Source organism: Mus musculus, chromosome 16 (assembly GCF_000001635.26).
Source record: "Mus musculus strain C57BL/6J chromosome 16, GRCm38.p6 C57BL/6J".
In the NCBI taxonomy this organism is placed as follows: Eukaryota; Metazoa; Chordata; class Mammalia; order Rodentia; family Muridae; genus Mus; species Mus musculus.
In genome coordinates this window covers 90,761,261-90,775,805 of record NC_000082.6, presented here as the reverse complement: position 1 = coordinate 90,775,805, position 14,545 = coordinate 90,761,261, and the positions used below count along the sequence as shown (strand labels likewise).

Here is a 14,545-nt window from a genome sequence, read left to right as displayed (position 1 = left end):
TTGTAGTATGCCAGGTAACTCCCAGTGGGCTTGGAGAGAAGTAAGTTCTCATTTCAGTCTGACTGAAATAGGCTGCTTTCTCCCTTGACCTCCACATTGGTTTCTGGGAGATGGATCTCTGGGTTCTGTTTGGCAAAGCCTTGTTGGAAAGGGGATAGGTTCCTTTGCTTCCCTCAGAAACAAACATGGTATAAGAAACTTGTTGGTGTCCCTGGGAATCAGTAGGCCATCTTACAGGAATCGTGTTTGGTAAGACTAGGAGAGATAGACCGGGCTCGGTCATTTTCCAGCCTGCCTGTTAGGACTTAGAATTCACCTGGGCCAGAACTCATTTCTTGGGGGGCCTTGAAAGTGGAGACAGGGTTGGCTTCAGTACATAGTTGTGCGTTAGTTTCTGTCCAACCTCCCCAAGGACATTGTCTAACTTTGATCACTCTGCCCCAATTGTTAGGATAGAACCATCCCTCCACCAGGTCTGTTCAGTAGAGCAAAGCCACCAGCGAGGCACTGACAGGCGGCAGGTGACCTGCTATTACTCCCTTGTTGTTTCTGCATGGCCATCTCCTCCGTTGAATGACAGGGAAGGCAGTTTTGCTGTGTTATGTCTGAGCTGCTGGGGAATGATGACTAGGCGGGCACACACTGTCCCCTAGGCTGGTTGTCATTGTTGTGCAGGGAGTGGATGGGAGGTGCAGACAGCCCAGAGGACCATAGTGTCCTGAGAGCACCACAGTCAGGAGGTGGCAGGCATGCCTGAGAGTGACATTACAAGTTGGGGTAGGACAGAGCAGGTTTACAAAGTGCTCCTTCATCTGTCTCACTGAGAACACAGAACGCTTTCGGTAGCTGTGGCCTCCCTCTGGCTCTGTGATGAATGAAGTATGCCCTTGACTTTGTTTTTCAGACGATAGAGGAGCTGCTGCTGGCTATCCTTAAACATCCCACACTGGAGACTTGGTTTCTCGCCCTGGAGCAGAAAGCCTTGCCCCCCCACACGCTCAGCCCTATTCTTGTGAAGCTCCTAGCAGCCCACTTCAGTGCAGGGGTTCTTCAGCTACTGGTGGCAAGTTCCCCAATTCTCCATAAACTGGGCCAGTTGGGCCTTCTGGCAAAGTACTCAGAAGCCATCACTCAAAGTGTGCTGATAGAGCTCCGCACAAGGACTCTGAACTCAACCTCAACGCCCAAGACTCTGCCTCAGCTGGAGGCCCTGCGAGAGCTGCACCCGTACATGGAAGGTGTCCAGATTCGAGAAGTCACCCTGGCCCTACTGGCCCTGCCAGAGGCCCACCTGCTGACCCAGCAAGGCACACAGTCTCTTGGGAAGGAGAGACACTTAAGCAGTCTTGGAAAGACCCTGGTACAACTGCTGGCAAGCAGCCACCAGGATCAGCTGCAGAGCAGTGAGCTACTCTGGTGCGCCGAGTATGTGCGAGGCCTGGGGGCTCTGCTCCCCACTCTGGCTGAGCATGAGCTGGACACGGTATTCCTTCAGACTCTTCAGAAAGACCCCGTGCTGGCCCCTGTGGTCCCCGAGGGCGTGCTTGAGTACTGCCTGGCCCGACGGACACAGACAGCCCTGGGCATTGCCAGCCTCCTGCTTCAGTACAGCGGCACCCACCTTGTGAAGTTTGAGCTGTGGTGTGGGCAGCCTGGTGTGGGGCCCACCTTGCAGGAGCACCTAGATGACTTCTTCCCCCTTATCCATGTGTACCTCCAGCACAGGGCGCAAGGAAGCTTCATGCGGCCAACAGGAGGTATGGGAAGAGCTGGCTTGGGCAACTTATGAGTTTCCACTGGAAAGATAGACTGGTTTGCCATCTTAGACCCTGTCACTTACGTATGCGCACAGGGCAGTCCTGCTCCTTATCCTCACTGGAACCTCTTTAGGCTCAGAAAGATGAGACATCTTGTCCTGTCTCTTGACCTTAGGAAGTAAGGTGCAGCCCCAGGTGCCACCTATCCAGTCCTAATTAGAAAACAGGGTGTACCGGGTAGGCAGGCATTGGGTGATCTGGCTGTTTCTGATTGAGCTGAGCTAACTGAAGGCTGATCCATCCCTTGTCTCATTCATTATACTGTCCCCTTCCTCAAGAAAGTTGTTGGTGAGTTCATACTGAGTCTGGGCAGCAGGAACCCAATTCTCTCCCTCTGCTGAGCCTCAAGTCTGGCACCAACCACCTCCAGCTTAGTCATTTATAGTGAACACACAGTGATTCCCCTATTGCTTTGTATTTGTGCCTGTGGTGACAGGTGCTTCCTAAAGGAAGGCTGCCATAGGCTACCTCTTGTTTATAAGTACTCTGCATTGTATATAGTGACTTCTGCTTTGTGTCTACCTAGTATCCTCTGCTGTCACTCCTGTCTTGAAGGCCCTGTGGAGACAAGTGCGAGACAGGTTCTTTCATATCACTGGGCCTTCCAAAGATGCGCTGCATCTGGAGGCCCTGGCCCAGCTCATTCCATTTGCAAGAACCAAGGATCTGCATGTCCTCATGGACCATTTACCCAACACGCTTCGGACTCTGAGTAATCACAAGAGGTATGAAAACCAAGGCCATTGGATGGGTTTCTTTCCTCTTCTTAGTGTCACATGTCTCTTTGTCATGTTCACTGAAAGTTAATGAAAAGCATCTGTCATCTTATAATTAGTAGATGCAACAGCAGTTCTGACTAGAGCAGCCATCATGGCTGGAGAAGTGCATCTCTGCACGTAGATGGCTGGGACCAATGCCCAGAGAGCAGTGTTCTCTAAAGTGGTGTCCCCAGAAGTTGTTTTGCAGGGTCTAACTGGGGTGAGGTGATGTGGTTTCTGGTCTCCAGAGGGGAGAGAGGACCTAGTGTCAAGTGTGTCGGTAGAACAGTCCTCCAAAAAAGCCCCGGGCTCTGTGTGTCACCAGTGCTGAGGTGGGGAAGCCCTAGTTAACGCTGAGTGGAGAGCCTGTTGTTGCTGACAGTGTGATGCTCAGTAGTGCAAGTCTCTGCACACAGCCCTTAGTTAGCAGTGTTGTGATCTGCTACCCTGTTCTCCTGCTGCAGTTGGACCCTGGCTGACTCTGTCTCAGCAGCCTTGGCAGAGTCAGCAGAAGAGCTGGGCTCCTGGAGGAAGACCCTCCTGCGGTCCTGTATACAGTGGCTGGCTGTGTCCTTCAGTGGCAGGGAGCCAGAAGATGAAAACACCCAGGAGCACGAGAAGGCAATGCTGGTCCGGTTAAGCGAGTTGTTGGTAAGTGTCTCTCCTTAGAGCTCTTGGCTGCATTGCTAAGGGGACAGCAAGCCAGAGAAGCCAAACTTCAGAGATGTGCTTCTAGCTGTGTGGTGTGAACCATGCAGGACTTATCATAGCACTCTTATTAACAGCAAAAATCATGGAAAGCCACCCACAGATCAACAGTGTTCAGGTTTCCCCTGCACCAGCGTCTGTGGACACATTTTGGTGTTGGCAGTGGTGCTGACCTCCTAGTAAAATGTGCTTAGATACACTGTTGTCCCTGGGGTAGTTAGCGTTTCTCGTTCTGGTGACACCATGGGTGACAGTAGCAAGCTTTGTTGGACTCACAGCCAATAGTGAAGAAAGCAGAGAGCCTTACACAGTTGCATCTGTGTAAGGAAGTGGAGAGAGGTAAAGCTGTGTGTTTCCATTTGTGCACTCCTTCACAGCCTTTGGCACTGAGGTCTCATGCATGGCTGGCCTGGTAGAGGCGTGACATATGTGGACTGTACTTAGCTGCAGCCTCAGGGCCACCATTGAGCCTCATGTTCCACAGACATTTTAAAATAACAAAACAAGGGATTGTAGCTCAGTGGGTAGAACTTTTGCTCAGAGTGTGCACAACCCTGGGTTCCTTCAGCAGCTGTGAATAAACAGTGCTGGTAGCCCACACCTATAAACATCACTCGGGAAGTAGAGGCAGGATGAGGAGAAGTTCAAGGTAGTTCAAGGTGGGCTTGTGAGAGCTGTCTGAAAGCCCTGTCTGGTGTGGATACTTTGTTTACATTTGCTCTCACTCCTGAGTCTGTATGTGTTCATCCTTGTTTTAAGATGTTGTCCTGTCTCTGCCCTCTTAGTTTCAGCAGGAATGGCAGTGGGTGCCTAGGGAAGATGCACCATAGACTGACAGACAGTAGGCGGGACAGCAAGGTCCTTCGCAGCCCTGATTCAGAAAGTTATGAGAGGAACTAGAGCTAGTTCAGCTGCCCCAGAGACTGCACACTGGAGCCCTCCGTGCGTTCAGCTCCTGACATGTCTCCTGTGCATTCTTGCTTGCTTTTTTGTAGCATGCGGTTAAGGAGGTTGACCCTGGTGACTGGCAGCAGTTTGTGAAGACAGGACTCAAGTAAGTGAATTTCTTTTTCGTGGTGCTGTTTATAAAGATACGGGTGTTCTGACTATGCGGTTCTTTCACTTGTTGTTAGAGTACCAGTCACAGAGAAGCTGTCAGCCTTGTCAGTGAGAAGGGAAACTTCTCAAAAACACGAACATGGAAGTGGCATGCTAGTGCCTGTCTGTAATGCAGCACTGGGGGGAAGATTCACATCAGCCCCAGCTATGTAGCAGGTTCAAGGCCAGCCTAGGCTGAGCGAGACTTTATCTCACAGAACCAGAACAGGCTGATGAGATGGCTCAGTAAATAAAAGTGCTTGCTGACCATGTGAGTTTGATTCTGGCCCAGGATGCACTTGATCTTCTGGCGTGTATATGCATGCTGTGACATGTGCACATCCACACTTAAACACACATTGTAAGTAAAACTGAAATGTAAAAATGTAAAGTATAGAGATTCTAACCTTAGTCAAGCATGGTGAATGTCACAGTTGTCTATATTATTCCGAATACATTTCCATTCCATTTGTCTCCCTCCAAGGCTCTGCTTATCTTGTGGTTTTATTTGTTCTTGTGGGACTGTTGAGCCTATGATCTTACAAATGCTAGGCAAGTATTTTCTACCACTGAGTTGTGTGCAGAGTGTTTAACAGCACAGTATGTTACTGCGTGCATGTGTTTGACATTTTGAACATTCATCTCGTTCTTTGTCTTTTTTTTAAACTCAGATGTTTCTAATTTAGAATATATAGACCTGAAAGTCATCACTTTTTAACCACTGAATAGAATCCCATCTTTAGACAGCACAGTTGTTTATTTAGCAGTTCCCTGCTGGTGGACCTCTAGACACCCATCTTACATAGATGCTGGTCAGGAGTCTGCTGACTGTTAGCATCTGCACACGTGAGTGTCACCAGATGAGCAAAGTTGGATGACTCTGTGCTCCCATGTGATGTCACTCACACTTGAGTCTGGGTGTTTAGAGAGTCAGGAAATGACGTGTGGTGCCTGTAATCCTCACTTTTTGATCACTCACGATATCCAACATTCAGAGAAAATGCTACAGAGGAGAATGAAATGAAGGATGGCTCCAGGTTCCATCTCTGCTGCTGCTGCTGCTGCTGCTGCTGCTGCTGCTGCTGCTACTGCTACTGCTGCTCCTCCTCCTCCTTCCCCCTCCACCCCATCTTCTTCCTCCTCCTCCCCCTCCTCCTCTCCCCTCTTTCTCTCCCTCTTTCTTCCCCTCTCACTCTTCCTCCTCCTCTTTTTTTTTTTTTTCTTTTTTTTTGGACCTTTTGAGACAGGGCCTCACTATGTAGCCCAAGCTGCCTCCGACTGATCCCTCTTCCCAAGTACTGGGATTGCAAGTGTAAGGACATCCTAATAGTGCTCACATCAGACTGCAGGGACTTTTATAGTAGGTCTGTTAGCGGGTTGGAAGGGATTTAAGACATAGTTTGATGTAGTTCAAACAGCTAAAGGACCAGGCTGACCTGGGAGGGTCCACTGCAGAGACTACTGTCCTCACACTCGTTTCTGCTGCCTGCTGCGTCAGCTCATCAGAAAGTTCCTGATGTCTGTGCCACAGAGATGATTGGACCATGTGCCACCTAAGATGGTTTGGCCAACAGTCCTCTATATGTGACAGTGCTCCCACATGGCGTTGTGGCTCCTGGACATGTAGCTGTCTTAGTCTCTGTCCATCATCTGTGATGTCTGTATCCTGACAACATGTCATCATAGTGCAGGTTGGTGACCCCTGCCGTGGTGTGCAGATAGGACTGTGATTAAAGAGTACAAAGCGTGTCGCGGACAGTCGAGGTCAAAAGTGTGTACTTCTGCTTGTTTCCTAAAAAGTGAACTCCCTTCATGACACACTTCCCTTTGTCTTGTCATCCAGATTTCGGTACCATGACCTCACCTTTTTGAAGACTCTGCTCAGTGCCACAAAGCTCCTGTATGGTCCAGAAAGCTCTGGGCGCACGAAACTTGTCCAGCTTTCAGTGGTCCACATGATGCTCACCCAGCACTCTCTGTTTTTGCCAACCATGTTGTCATCTGAAGAAGAGGAAACTCCAGACAGTGGAGTAAAAGGTGACCATGCCCTCTGCCCACCCGCTCAGTGGCAGTATCATCTTCCAGCCGGCAGCGAAGTGCTTCCCCCATTTGTTTTCAGAGTGTAATACTAGAATATCTGTGTGTGTTAAACCAAGGACCAGAAACTCCTGCCACTTGTTTGGAAGGCTTTGCTGGTTTATGGAGGTTGTGTTGGGGCTCATGTGGCCTTGTCAGGACCTGGTGTTAAAGTCTGGGACTCAGGGGACATTGAGAGGGATGGGAAAGAAGAGTGGATTGACTACATTAATTTGGTAGGGAAGATTGAACCTGAGCAGCAAGGGCTCGGACTTATGGAGATAACTCATTGCTATAGTCTTCCAGGGTTCTGAGTTCAGTTCCCAGCAACCACATGGTGGTTCATAACCATCTGTGATGAGATCTGATGCCCTCTTCTGGTGTCTGAAGAGAGTGACAGTGTACTATATACATAAAATAAACAAACCTTAAAAAAAAAGTCTTTCCAGCCAAGTTTGCACTGTCTCCAACCGTGTCCAACTCAGTTGGCATGTGCTTGGTGCTCCTGAGAGCAGTGTAGACTGCTCTGAATGCCAGGACACAGTTCCTGCGCACTCAAAGTAACACTGTTTAGAGATGAAGCCATCACCCCAGACTACTACACATCAGTGCATGTTGCTATGTCATAAACTGCTAAGCTGAAGACAGAAGATTGTTAGATGCAAAGTATTGGTACAGATAGTTTAAAAATGCACTCCACACTCCATGCAGGCAGGAATATATATGCTGTGTATTGTGGTGATTGTGGTGGAATAATTGGGAAGATTCTTAGACTTTAAAATCTTAGGTTTCTTTAAAATGGTGGGGTGGTAGATCCTGAGCCTAAGCTCTGTGAGTCGTAGAATGATGGTGATTGTGGAGATGTGTTTATTACCAAGGGTGCCTGTGACCATGGGAAGGTGGCTGGATGGAGGCCCAAAGCCCAACCTTACTCAGAAAAGATCGTTGCAGCTTCCAGGGCTCGCTGCAGGGCACCCAATTGTGCTGTCCTGAGACTGTGTCGCCATGATGTTTATATCTGTGGTGTTTCCTGCAGAAACCCTGCTGGACCTGATGTCCACAGTGGTGAGGCTGTGCCCTTCTGTCTGTCAGAGCAGCCACTTTGCTGTGCTACTTGGGACCTACAGTGCCACCCTCAGTGTGCTGGGTAAGGAGGACCTGATGGCCAGGCTGTGTGGCGGGGCTAGTGCGGTGGACCCTCTTGTGTAGTTGAGGGGCTCAGCTTCCTGAAAGTGGCCTTTATTTGCCCTCTAGACCAGAAGATTTTACTTCTCCTCCGTGCATATGAACAGAACAACCTCAGCCTCATCAGTTTCAGGTGAGTGTTGGGTTGACAGGTGGGCATGAGGACAGGGCACTGGGCACCCCAGGCCACCCGTGCAGCCCTCACCACGGAGCAGATTCGAGCTTCAAACTCGAGGCTTCATTCCTTTTGTTGTTGTTGTTTGAAAATTTTATTAGCATTTATATTTCCTTATGTTATATGCACGTATGCATCTATGTGGCATGTCCATGTCACAGTGCATACTTGGGGGTCAAGAACAAAGCCTCCATGTAAATGTCAGCAGGAGCCAGACTCACAGCATAGCACTCGCCATGTCTCATGGGGCTCTGGAGAGCTGTAGGGGATTCTAGGGCGGCACATGGTTATAGGCCTATGTACGCAGGGTGGGCTCTCCAGGTGGTCAGGATCCTGAAACTGCTTTAGCCTGCCTTGGAGCTGTATACCATCATGTAGAACCCTGGCTCTGCTACGGCAGCCAGCAAGTGAGTGGCCATGCAGCTTCCCCAGGCCTTCCGTGCCCTTCTCCCTACTGCACAAAGTGTGGCGGTGGAAGCTACGGGACCATTGCACAGATTAGGTAAATTCTGTGCATGCATGCGCATAGGCTCAGAGTCTGGCCACATACATCAAGAGCAGTGTGTGGATGCTGACTTAGGTTTCCATCACCAGCTGTCCCTTAACCCTCGGCAGCACCGTCACCATGCTGGTGTCAGAAGCTGTATTGGGGATTAGGTGACAGAGCACGCATGCACCCAGAGTGGCACTTGGCGTGAGCTACGTACACAGTCTTGATGGAGGCTACGTGTTGGGGTTGTTCCTATCAGTTCTATTCCCAGTAAATCCTGCAACCAGTCTGCTCTCCTGTCTGGCTCTAGGGTTCTGCTGTGGGGCCCAGCAGCAGTGGAACATCACAAGACATGCCGGAGCCTGGGCAAGTCACTTTGGCAGCAGCCAAGCGTTGGGGACATCCTCCGCCTGCTGGACCCAGACCGGATGATGCAGACCATCCTGCACTTCCCGCAGTACCGGAAGCTGCTGCCCACGGAGGTGTGATGCGCTTTTCTCCTTCCTCCTTGCCTTTCCAACTTTTACAGAGGTACAGACGGACCCCAGTGTCCACCACTGAAGCTAGGTCACACTGGTCACACTGTCTTATTTGTTACCCGACAAGCTTGAAGCAGCTCCACAAGATGACTTATCGTGTGTGGGCTCCAGTTTTATATCCTGCTATGCTTTGTGAGCTCTGACATGGACTCAGTGTCCATCAGGGTGACTGCATGGGTGGCTTGGATTGTTTCAGGACACAGGGGAGCCACTGGTGTTTAAGGACAAGACTGCGAGAGTGGACCTCGACAGCCTCTATGACCCCTGCTTTCTTCTCCATCTCTTTGGGGAACTGACCAGGCCAGGTGAGTGTGCTGCCTTCTACAGTCAGAGTGCTGTTTATTGTTGTCATGGCTCCCAGGTTAGTCCTGAGGCAGAAAAACCATCCTTGTAGGGTGTCTGTCTATTTTAAATACTTGGCTGGGTTCTAAATCTCGGTCACAGTGGCATAGTTCGCCTTGCCATTCCTAGGTCTAGAACCCTGAGCCGATCTGCTTTCTCTTCCTTTCAGTCATTATAGGCCTTTGGTTGGTTTTTTAGTTTTTTAATTAGTTATTATTACTGTGCATAGGCTGTTGGGCATGCATACCACAGTGCACTTTGAAGGTCAGAGAACAACTTTCAGGAGTCGGCTTTGTGCTTGAGTATGACTCCCAGGCATCAAATTCAAGTTTTCAGGTTTTGCACAAGCACTCGAAGTCATCCTCTAAGTCATCTTGCCTGCCCATAGGTTTATTAATGTTATGGTCAAAGTCTTTATCTGTACTTAATTGGAAGAACAAGGGAAATTGTCTGATTTCCCCCCTACCCCTGGAAGTGAGAATTTAATTATTTTTAGTGTTGTATAATGCATTCAAATTTCAGAATTTAGATGATAGAAGAAATACTTTAAGGCAGACAGTAAAGACTTGTAAGGCTTCCTTTTTATTTTATGCTTGTGTGTATATGTGTGTGCATATGTGCATATGTGTATATGTGTGCATATGTGCATGTGTGTATATGTGTGCATATGTGTGCATGTATGCAGCAAAGGCGCAGCACTCTGTTCTCAGCCCCACTGCAGCCAGGTATTGCTGACTTTGTCCTAAGTCAGGCCCCAGATTCTTCTGTCTTACTGCCCCACTTTCAGCCCTCTGGGGACAAGAACCTGTTTTCATAACCTTACCACCTCCCCTTTTTGAGTCCTTGGCCAAGAAACAGGGCCAGCCAAGGCTGTTTCCAGTGGCAGTGACAGGTGTTTTCTCCACAGCAGATCTTATGCTAGCAGACTGGGGCTGTAGTCTGCAGCTCCTGATTCCTATCTGGCAAGGCAGCTGGCACAGCGTGATCTGAGTGCCACTGCCAGGTGCCCTGTGCACGGCTGTGACCTCGGCTCTCTATAGAACCCACTACAGCTCCTGCCTGAAGAGGCCATGTAAAAAGGCTGAGGAACACTTGCTGGTGCCAAATTCTCTCTTCCCCAAGTTGCTTTTGGTTGTGGTGTTTCATTGCAGCAATAGATACCCTAAGACACCGAGAAAGGGGAAATGTTCTATACTATGGTTAGCCTCTTACACAAGGCATGAAGTAAAACCATTTGGCTGAAAGGCTAACAGTGATAAAGTGTCTGACACGAGCCCTAAAGCATCCATAACCAGCCCTTAGCAGTGATGAAGATGAATCACAACTGTGACCTCATTCAGTACACATGGCGCACACCCCAGCTAAAGCCAGAGCTCAAGTTACGGGCACACTGCTTATCACAGTCCGCTTGATGGTAAAGCGCAGGCTGGGAGCAAAGACTGGGAAAACATCAATCAGGTGATTGGTCCAGTAATGTATGGAACAATCCAACAACTGCACAATTTCTAACAATTGATGAATTTTGATGCAGAATGAGAACTAAAAAACTTTTTTTTTGGGGGGGGGGGTGGTGTTTCAAGACAGGGTTTCTCTGTTGTAGCCCTGGCTGTCCTGGAACTCACTTTGTAGACCAGGCTGGCCTTGAACTCAGAAATCTGCCTGCTTCTGCCTCCTGAGTGCTGGGATTAAAGTCGTGTGCTACCACGCCCGGCCTAAAAAACTTTTTAAAAATATCAAAGTGCAGATAAAATTAATACTGCTTTGGAGAACAAATGTGCTTAAGAGATAGCAACCTAACAAATATTCATGAATGGAATATAGAGACAGAACAGACTAAACACTTAATTTACACTCAATGAGAAGAGCTAGAACTCTGATGGCCTGGATAATCCTGGTACTCTGACGTTCTAAGACAAATGAATTTTCCACATGACCATGAGGAAAAATCAACTTCCTATTTTGTGACTTTCTCTGTTGCTCTATGGTCTTGGCTTTGTACTTACAAAAACAGGATTGCCCTTGGATGCTGAAAATATAAAGGCTATTTAAAAGTGGCTATAAAGGCTGTTCTGTTTTAAGAACCATCTGAACGGTGATTTTGACCTTTTAAAACCAGCTCTAAAATCCTGAGATGGCTTAGCCAGGACAATGACCAAGGATGCAACCAAAGCCTGCAGGTTTAGTGTTGACATAGATGGTCCTGCAGCTCATCATTAATGGAAGTCAAGGCAGGAACTTAAACAGAACAGGATCCTGGAGGCAGCAGCTGCAGTGCCATGGAGGGGTGCCTCTACTGGCTTGTTTCCCCTGGCTTGCTCAGCCTGCTTTTTTATAGATCCCAGGACAACCAGGCCAGAGATGCACCACCTACCGTGGACTGGGCCCTCCCACATTGATCACTAATTAAGAAAATGCCCCACACATGGGCTTACCTACAGCTTGATCTTAGGAAGACATTTTCTTTCTTTCTTTTTGCCTCTGTTTTTCATAGTTTCCTTTGTGTGTGTGCCTGTGCCGCAGGAGCTCCTTAGCTGTTACAGTAGAGCCGGGGTCAAGCATGGCCCTTGTTTCCCCAGGTTCCTTTTAGACCTCAGTCACTCCCTGGCCCCCTGTAAGGTCCCTGCTGCTCACAAGTCATCATGCCTTTTCCATGGTATTTCTCCCCTCTGTATTTGGGTTCACACAGTTTCTCTTGCAGTCTTCTGAGTCACTGACCTATCCTTTGGTGTCTGATATTCGTCCCAGCCCTTGCGCTTTCATGTCCAGCATCCCAGCTACCACCTCCAGAAGCTGCTGGGTCCTCATCCCCTGCATCTTTGTCTTAGCATGCACCATCTTTGCTTCAGTTTTAATGTATTACATTGACAGCATGTCCCAAGAGTGCTCATATAGGGCACTCGTTTCAGTTTGTGTCTATTAGTTCCTGACTGGGTCAGTGGCCAGTCAATCTAAAAAGCATCTTTATGGGGATCATCACCAGGTTACTCATTTTTTCAGCAAGAGAAACATAGCTCTCTTCTGAGGTTCTTGGACAGAATTCCTCCTGGGGAAAACGCTGAGTTCCCATTAAAGTGAAGCTGACAAGATAACAGTTTTGTTGGTGAGATTCAAGCCCTTGAGCTATCTGGGATTGATCTTCCTGTGTATGTGAGCTGCCTTAGTTAGGGTTTCATTGCTGTGAAGAGGAACCATGACCAAGGCAGCTCTTCTAAAGGCAGACATTGAATTGGGGCTGGCTTACCGCTTCAGAGGTTTCGTCCGTTAGCGTGGCAGGAAGCATGGCAGCGTGCAGTTAGACATGGTGCTGTAGGAGCCGAGATGCTGACTCTGTTCCACACTAGGTGGAGCTTGAGCACAGGAGGCCTCACAGCTCACTACACAGCGACAACACTTTCTCCAACAAGGCCACACCTACACCTCCTAACAGTGTCACTTCCCATGGGCCAAGCATATTCAAACCACCACATGAGCCGACTGTCTTGCACTTTCTTGTGGCAGTTGGCAGTGCCTTGAAGCCTCACAGAGAGCAAATGGATGTCACCCAGTAGCTTTCCCCACCCATGCCCATGCTGGGAATCACTCCATGGCCTTGTGTGTAGCTGGCAAGTTTTCTGCCACTCAGCTATGTCTTCGGCCCAGCCTCAGCAGACATTTCCACTGTTGCTTTTGGTCAAACTTGGTGAACCACTCGAGAGATGGAGACTTGTTGTTTAAAGAGTAAAGAAGGCAAGGTCGCCAGGGTGGAGTTGGGGAACCCTTTGTAAGCAGGATGGGCCCCAACCCCACTGGTTTGCCCTGACTGAGTTTCTCAACTTTCTGTTCCTTCTGGTACCTGTACATGGGAGGCACAGGGCTGAAGAAGGTAGAACCTGGGAGCCAGGTCCCTTGCTGGGTCCCATTCTGCTCACGGTCTGAGAGTTTGACCTTGGTAGCCCTCAGTGCTACCCTAACTTTTCTCAGCTTTGGGGGCATTTGTGGTTAGGACTGACCAGTATCTTAGAAGCAAGGTAATGTTTGCCATAGTAGAGGAAATGCTCTTTCCTAGTCTCAGCAGCTGAGGAGACCCTTGCTTCCTGTGTGCAGCCTGTGCAGCCGGCATTGGGAAGATGTAAAAGGAAGTGAATCTTGTACGATGTACAAGAATCATGAAACTTGGATCGTGTGTTTATGCTATAATGTATTTTCTGTAGAGTTTGTGGTGGATTGTCGAAAATTTTTGGACTCAAACGCCCTGGGTTTAACTGTGGCAGCCCTCAGCAGCTACGACCCCCAGATGCGAGCTGCAGCCTACTATGTCCTCGCAGCCTACTACTCACACCTGGAGGGAGCTCGCTTCCGGGAACAGTCCCAAGTGAGTAGGGGATTGGAGACCTGTGGAGACGAGGGTGCGGCTTGGGGGAGAGGGCCGTCACCCTGGGCAGGAGAGTTTACTACAGAGTATGGAGAAGTTATGAGTGAAGGGGCGCTGCTAAGGCACAGCCCTTCATATCGGGAGGCTGCCCTCCAACCTCAAGGCCCAAGGAGCACGGGGAAGGCTTTCCCTGAACAGTGTTTTCTTGTGGCTGGACAGAATGGCTTCCTTCTGTTGATAGTGTCTTTGGTGAAGGAAGCTGTCACACACTGTCTGACCCCCCCAGGAACCCATACCCCATGGTGGTGGAAGGGAGGGGCAGTAGTTTCAGGGCGTGGTGTTAGGCTTCTCTTAGCCCATGGTGCTGGCCTGCTCCTAAAAGAAAAGGCAGAAAAAATCTCCAACAGGAAAGTACATAGTGTCTTTGCTGCTGTGGCATCCTCTTTGTCCCCAGGGTGGAAGGAGCAGGCTCTCCCTGCAAAGCCAGGACAAAACGGACCCCTTCTGAAAATGCTTCTTTCCCTCTGCTCAGGTTCTGTACCTGCTCGATGTTGTCCGCAATGGGATTAGAACTCCAAACCTGAGGCTCCCTTTCACCGTGGCCCTTTTCATCGCCAAGGCAGCCGTGCAGATCTTGAAACCAGGTACCCTGACAGATTCTGGTTGAGAAAAAGACAAATGGTGCTGTAGTCCACTCTGGAAGTCAGTCCCTCGGGGTTCTTAACTGTCCAGCAACCCCTGCCTCTGGGATTGCTGTGAGAGGCATCATACGCTTCAGAGCCCCACAGGTCGCCTGATTGAGCTCGCAGCCGTTTGTCTGACACTGCTTCACTGAACCATGCGTAGCAGGGGCTGTGCTATATGTGGTTCCCAGTCCTCTTCTGAAAGGCAGAGAAGTTACTATGTGGGTTAGAACGCAACTCCTGTGGGAGGGACAGGGCCACCTCAAGAGGACATGCAGAGGCCTTGTCTGGGGTTAATCAGAAAAACACGGTAGAAGATTGGT

At 49.3% G+C, this 14,545-nt stretch overlaps 1 protein-coding gene across 2 annotated transcripts in view; it reads left to right on the top strand.

Moving 5' to 3' along the window:
* Positions 1-14,545, top strand: part of Urb1 (URB1 ribosome biogenesis 1 homolog (S. cerevisiae)) — a 58,941-nt gene that overhangs the window by 34,662 nt on the left and 9,734 nt on the right. For both annotated transcript variants that reach the window (NM_029497.1, XM_006522977.3), the window contains 11 exons: positions 905-1,757; positions 2,344-2,542; positions 3,040-3,226; positions 4,279-4,337; positions 6,225-6,418; positions 7,494-7,604; positions 7,712-7,775; positions 8,618-8,789; positions 9,043-9,151; positions 13,379-13,539; positions 14,072-14,183. In NM_029497.1, coding sequence (NP_083773.1) covers positions 905-1,757; positions 2,344-2,542; positions 3,040-3,226; positions 4,279-4,337; positions 6,225-6,418; positions 7,494-7,604; positions 7,712-7,775; positions 8,618-8,789; positions 9,043-9,151; positions 13,379-13,539; positions 14,072-14,183 — 2,221 coding nt within the window. The remainder of the gene's footprint in view (positions 1-904; positions 1,758-2,343; positions 2,543-3,039; positions 3,227-4,278; positions 4,338-6,224; positions 6,419-7,493; positions 7,605-7,711; positions 7,776-8,617; positions 8,790-9,042; positions 9,152-13,378; positions 13,540-14,071; positions 14,184-14,545) is intronic.